This window comes from Triticum aestivum, chromosome 4A (genome assembly GCF_018294505.1).
Source record: "Triticum aestivum cultivar Chinese Spring chromosome 4A, IWGSC CS RefSeq v2.1, whole genome shotgun sequence".
NCBI classification, from domain to species: domain Eukaryota; kingdom Viridiplantae; phylum Streptophyta; class Magnoliopsida; order Poales; family Poaceae; genus Triticum; species Triticum aestivum.
This window is the reverse complement of record NC_057803.1, coordinates 633,856,139-633,863,092: the sequence shown is the minus strand read 5'-3', so window position 1 is coordinate 633,863,092 and position 6,954 is coordinate 633,856,139. Positions and strand designations below refer to the sequence as shown.

The 6,954-nt window shown below is 46.1% G+C and overlaps 1 protein-coding gene across 4 annotated transcripts in view; it reads left to right on the top strand.

The window, feature by feature from the left end:
* The window catches only part of LOC123087791 (tRNA:m(4)X modification enzyme TRM13), a 6,204-nt gene extending 4,716 nt beyond the window's left edge, over positions 1–1,488 (top strand). For 2 of the 4 annotated variants that reach the window (XM_044509898.1, XM_044509902.1), the window contains exon 9: positions 1,063–1,488. In XM_044509898.1, coding sequence (XP_044365833.1) covers positions 1,063–1,339 — 277 coding nt within the window. In that variant the 3' untranslated portion in view covers positions 1,340–1,488. Of the gene's footprint in view, positions 1–333; positions 702–1,062 lie in introns of those variants that run through there. The other 2 variants (XM_044509901.1, XM_044509899.1) reach the window with 2 other exon arrangements.
* Positions 1,489–6,954: the final 5,466 nt, after the last annotated feature.

Here is a 6,954-nt window from a genome sequence, read left to right as displayed (position 1 = left end):
TCTGAAGTGAAATAAATGAAATAAGGAATAAAAGTTTTAACTCGAGTAACATTGCAAAAACTCTTTGTCATTCATTTGTGAAGTGAAATAAGGAATCATAAGAACAAGTCTCAACTAAATAAGTCTTCTTAACTCTGCCCTACAGTTTGCTAATTGCAAAATATCTAGATCTTTAACACCCTTGTATTACATCTTGACTAGCAAAAGTTTAAACTAACAACATTACAACAAAAAAAATCCGCACCATTCATTCTGGAACACTGGAACCTCGGCACAATTAATGGTCCCACCGAAAGCTTGCTATGTTTCTAACACCGCGTTTTATTGGGCTAGGAACAGAGTAACCGAGAAGCCTGATCCGGAGATCGTTGGAGTCGAGAGGATCATCCGCGGTATACCGGGTGTGGAGAGGAGCGCACTGGGATTCATGTGCAAAGATGTCATTGACACCGGGAGGCTGCTATGGCTTAGATCCAAGGGTCTAGATGCAGACCTCGTAAGCTATGTTCCGTCAGATGTTTCGCCGGAGAACCATTTGCTCATGGCCAAGTGTAGGTCTTGATGGGGTTAAGCAATTTGTTTCTCAACCCTGAGAAAATTGGCAGAATTTTGTTGTAAAATGCTTTGTGTTTACAAAAATAGGCATAAAGATTTTGGAACCTTGTTAGGATATTTATTAGCCAGGCCCGTCCATAACTCAAGAATGTCTATCACAGTCTGATCTTTAGGACAGTTTATGCATGGATTCATGCTTTACTGACACGCACGCACGCACGACAGACAAAAAAATGCATGGGAATGTATGACGGAATGCATCAAATCGTACTGAGTAGCCACACAGAGGTACAAAAGCAGAGTCACACAACATATCACATGAAACTGTAGTACCATTCAGAGAAAGGCAGCATGATGTTGTTGGGAGCTGAACAGAATCATCACTGCAAGACTAGAGTGTGTATCAGTCTGATATTTAGAAACGCTAGCAAGACAAGAACTCAAACAGTGATTTGAATTGCGTGCGTGAAATGATAAATTCTGTTTGGTTTTGGATGGTGTGATCAGCAGGAGGAATGACGAGCCCTTGCACTTGGTGAACTTTGAGGAGAAGAAGCTTACATACATACTGTATATGGTGCACGCCACAAGAGGTTCCTCCAATCGGACCATGTTGGGCATGAGCGTAGCCTTGGTGGAAGTCACGGCATTTGTACCTGGCACCGTTCGTCGTCTATTTCGAGAAATTGACCATGCTCGTCCGCCTGCGCTCGCCTCCGCAGCCGCCACGATCCTTCCCCTCGATCTGCATACACTTGCATTGGAGCCACACACATGTATGTAATGGTGGGACCGAGTGGTCAGTTTTTGCATCAAATGACTTTAGGACGCCCGTCTAGCCGGCGCCCAGCCGCCCAGTATGGTTAACGAGCGACCGGTTATTTAAGGAAATTTTTTGTCCCCTTTCCTAATCAGGAAATCTTTCTCATCTAATTCATTTCCCCGCAATGTATTAAATAGCAACACAGCCATGTCTTTCGATGCATGCACTTTGTTCTCATATGCATTTATTTGTGGTTTTAGAATTTTAAAAAGACATAACTTTTAATCCGCACATCGGAATTGCGATCTGTTTTCATCGTTGGAATCTTCGCGACATACTTTTCAAAACTAGATCCCGCATGGGTATGTTTCGATGAACTAGCCTACCTGCTAACTAAACATCAATATGTGTGCAACTAGACTACATGTCGCGCCAACTGGGCATATGTGTGTGCCACTAGTCTTTCTGTCAACTAAACATTAATGTGTGTGCAACTAGACTATATTCCCGCGTCAACTGAGCATATGTGTGTGCCAATAGTCCTGCCAACTAAACATCAATGTGTGTGCAACTAGACTATATTGCCGCGTCAACTGAGCATATGTGTGTGCCAATAGTCCTGCCAACTAAACATCAATATGTGTGCAACTAGACTACATTGCCGCGCCAATTGAGCATATATATGTGTAACTAGTCCTGTCAACTAAATATCAATGTGTGTGTAACTAGACTATATTGCCGCGTCAATTGCGCATATGTGTGTGCAACTAGTGTCCTGCCAACTAAACATCAATATGTGTGCAACTAGAATAAATTACAAGCCAACTGAGCATGTGTGTGTGCAACTAGTCCTTCTGGCAACTAAACATCAATGTGTGTGCAACTAGACTACATTATAAGCCACCTAAAGCATCAATGTGTGTAGAACTAGACTAAATTACAAGCCAACTGATTTTAAAAAAAGTTGCACCATGTAGTATTAAAGTTGCATAATGCAGTACTTTAGTTGCATCATATAACACTAAAGTTGGCATCAAAAAAAATTCGTCGAAACATATCCATGCAGGATCTAGTTTCAAAGATCTCGTCGCGATGAATCCAACGGTGAAAACGGAACTGAATTCTGACGTGTGGTTTAAAAAATACGGCTTTAAAAGAATTTGAAATTCCGAAATAAAAGTACGTGGATTTGTTTTCTCTATCTGATGAGACTAGTGTGAACACATTTAGGCCTTCTTTGGATTGGAGGATTTTCACAGGATTTTCATGGGATATCAATCCTCAGGATTGTTTCCTATGAAACGCATTTGGATCAAAGGATTGGGCCATTAAAATTCCTCAGGATTGGGTCTTCAAGGTGCTGATTCCAAAGGAATTTACACATGAGGTCCGACCTCTGGAAAAAATCCACAGGATTGGCTATGTCATGGCAATCAAATCCTCCATTTTTCCTATTCCTTTGTTTTGCAAATCCTGTGATCCAAAGAAGAGTTTAATGCCAGCACCAACATGGGGAGGAAGGCAAGGAGCAGGTGTAGCGCAGCGGTGAGCCTCCGACCAGGTGGCACCTGCCCCACGCGCGAGCGAGATCGAGCGGCCCGGAGCCGGCCGCTCGGTTCGACTAAAAAGCGCGTAAGCACTTTTTAGATTTCAGGATGACTTTAATAACGCAATTAGTGTATTTTGTAAATTGTTAGTATAATAATAGTGGGTTTTTGCAAAAAAATCGAATGGTGGTAGTTTTTTGATTTGGGGTCCACAAATGTGGTGGTTTTTAGTAATTTACTCCGCAACTTTGAACAACAGAAAATGCTGCAAGATCAGGCGAACCAACAAAGCTGCCCAAAGGCCTGTTCCCAGACAAAAATGACGTAGAAAATATATATCAAGTTAATAACTCCCAGCTTCAGGGACTCTGACACCAATACTCCAAACACAATTATAACATTTTAACAGAGAAAACTAAAGTGAAGTACTAGTTATCAAACTTTCCATCTCACACGGTAGATCACATCTCATAAAATCTGTAACAAAATAAACTTGTTGTCGCTCCGCTCTCCACTGCCGCCTCAAATTGCTTGCCGCCGGATGGATCCTACCCCAGAGCAATCTCTCTGCGGAGAATCTGTAAAACTTGTCTCTCTCCTTTGTATATCTCAGTGACGGACTTTCTCTATCAACAAAAACTCCTCTCTTCTTCGAATCGCAAGGATGAATGAATGTCGTCCATCACTAGCTTTGGTTAAGAGTATGTTACTTAGGCCTGGGAGGAAAACAAGAAGATATAAGGATAATACACTACTAGAAAAAGGCCTACTAATGGCGCACCTAATTTGGTCATTAATGGCGCATTAGTGATGTGCCGTTAGTGCCATGCCATTAGTATATTTTACTAATGGCGCATCACAGATGCGCCATTAGTATCTGGTATACTAATGGCGCACCTCAGATGCGGCATTAGTATATACAACAGTGCGCCATTAGTATGCCTCCCAGGAGGCCATGTATATCCAGGTGCTTTGGCATACTAATGGCGCACAACAACAAGATGCGCCATTAATAACTTCGGCATACTAATGGCGCACTGTTTAATGATGCGCCATTAGTATCATTTGGTATACTAATGGCGCACTGTGATGTGATGCGCCATTAGTATGAATATTAGGTTTTTTTATTTTTTAATTTTCTGTTTTTTGCACAGGTTACAAAATGTATAATTGGACAAAATATAGACAGCACACATCAACAACAGATTCATCGAATACAATAGAAGATTAGTCTCTGAATACAATTCATCATATTAGTCTCCGAATACGATTCATCATATTAGTCTCCGAATTGAAAAGACCGAAGAAAGATAGAACATTATATTACAAGTCTCGAGACCGCGAGTAGCGAGTTTGTCTTCACATTACAAGTCGATATCGATCATCTAAACTACCATCACATAGAAGAGAGCTGCGGTCATCACGATGAGCATCATCACGATGAAACTCGTCTTTATCCGGTTCCTCCAGCGCTCCCTCCCCTCTCCCGCTAGATAGCGGGCGTATCTAGATTCGGCCTCGGTCCTAGTGGTGTACCCTTTGTAACTGTTACCGCTAAATCGGTGAACCTGTCTCCGACACTCCTCCCAGTCGTCGTAGACTCCGGGAACCTTACCCTTGTACACGACATACGACGACATCGCTATGCAGTAGCCAAACGAAACGTTAGTACCAATTCACAGACAATACATAAGCAATATATAAGTATGCAATAGAACGATCAGAAGAGAAAAGCAAGACATTAATAGCATCGATTACATCTAAGTTGAACGACTCTCGAAACCAAAGAGACATACTACAAGTTCATTAAAGTTTAATTACAACATGAGCCAATCGATGTTTCAGAACTAGACACAGCATCACTGCTTTTGACTCGACTCAAGGGACCGGAACGTGGATGAAGCCGCCGTCTATCGTGGGAGTCATGAAATAACGGTCGTTGTCAGCCTGCATTTGTAGCATTGTGTCGATGTCACTGTTGGACGGTTGATTTCTGAGGTAGAACTGCCCCGAGGTACGAAGGACATCTTGATAGATAATTTCCGCAAACTCCGACTAGATGCGAAAGAATTCTTGTCTGATGTCCGCGTCCTGGATTGCCGACACGCTCGCGGCCCAATCTTTGAGTTTACTCGGTAGCAGAAGTTGATGATGGTCCCGTACGATCGCCCGCATGTGATGGATGGTGTAGTAGGCACCCTTCTGACCGCCAGGCGGCTGCTTGACGCAGCAGAACATCGTATTGTGGGAGAACACGTGCTTGCCGTACTTACGAATAGGCCTGGTGAAGGTGCCTCCAGATTTGGCGTAGCCGGGGAGAACATCATCAAGAACCTTCTTGACATTTGTGTAGTCTACGTTCGAATGACGGTCCGGGTCGAAATACGTGGCCATGGAATATTTGGGGCTTAGGAGGATGAGCATGCAATGTGTGTCACTGCAGAAAACACGGAATGTTAAAAGAAAAACGATCAAAATCTAAGAATTCATATGTTACGGGGCGGTTGAGGGGAGGACTTACTCGGGAAAGTAAGGCACGAGGAAGTTATCCTTATCTTGGTTTGCCAGAATGACGCCTTCGAGGTAAGAACTCGCGACTTGCCGGTCCCAGCGCTGCCCAAGATCTTGGCACGCATGTAGAAGGGGTCGACTATCACGATGTCCGGGGTCTTGTCGCGAATGATCCGCATCTCCATACTCAGCGAAAATAGCCGAACGAAGGTGTAGTGCAGCGGATGAAGGTTCAACATAGCGTGGATGTCATCAAACCGCAGGACGATCGTACCCCCGATGGAATTATCCACAAAGCCCTTGCCCTCTGGCACCTTGGCCGCGAAAACCGGGTATGCCACATCCTTCTCTCTGAGACGCCGCTTCTCCAAAGAAAGAACACTATCATGCAGACTCCGCATAGCACCGGTTGCAGCATCGAGCATATTTCTCGATAGCATCGGCCTACCCGCCACATGCAGCCTCCTCATTAAATCCTCAGGTGAAGGTGGCCCATCCTGAGCACGGATCGTACTCAGTGCCGGCCGGCCCGCACCCTTGTTAGTCTTTCTTTTGCATGCCTTCTTCTCCTATAATGGGACCGAGTTATGCTCACAGACCGCCTTCTTGAGTGTGTTGGGGGTGATAATATTTCGCACCTCGCCTATCTGAGGCTCGGTGAAGTCGGCAGCTGGAGGCGTCTCCTGAGAGCTGAACTGCAGACGACGCCTGTTGCAACTTGGCTTCTCCGCGGTACCAGCTAGATCGTGCACGTCTTTTGTTGGGTTGGGTTCTTCAGAAGGAGGCCCCATAAAGTCGCCACCGTACCCATGATCGGCAAAGTACCGATCGACGTTGCCAAATGTATCGTCGTCGTCGTCGTTCTGATCCTGTGCCATATGCATGTTTGGATCCAGTGGCATAGGGATGTCCGGCACCGTTGCGGCGGTCTTGCCATGGGGCCGACTTGGTGCCGGCACGACTGGCGGTGTTGTCTTTGGGGTGGTGTCCCCCGCCCCCAAACGAATCTGGCTCTTCGGCCAAAGCAGGGGCCAGCTCAGGCAGGCGCTGAGGCTCATCATGTCATCATCGTCGGCCCCGACGGGTCGAATCGGAGGTAACAACTCGTCGCAGCCTGGCAGCACCCGAACCAGTTGAACCCTAAACAAGTTGGGTGGCATCTGGGTACCGCGGAACAAGGGGTTGCCCGGTTGAATGATTTTGCCCTTGGCGACATCGACCAACTTGTTGTTCATGAAGTGCAGGAGAGTGCACGGAACGTCGGCGGCGCCCTGCGAAAACATGTAGGGCATCAGAGATGCCCAGTCAAAGGCAAGGAGATGAAGTCCTCGGCCGAGAGAGGCTTAATTAGTTACCGTGATGATGGCGTCGAGCTCGGCTAATGTCGAGGCACCGCCAACGGCGGGCGTGCAGTTGACGGAGGGGCCGCTTGCTGCAGAGGTGCCGGCCGGCATACACCCGGGTGCATTAAGCTCCCATGCCGGCGTCGGAGACACCAATGCCGCCTCCGCCGGAGACACCAATGGCCCCGCCATCACGTTCTGCGAGTTGCTGGCCGTGAAGCTAGGAATCAGGGGC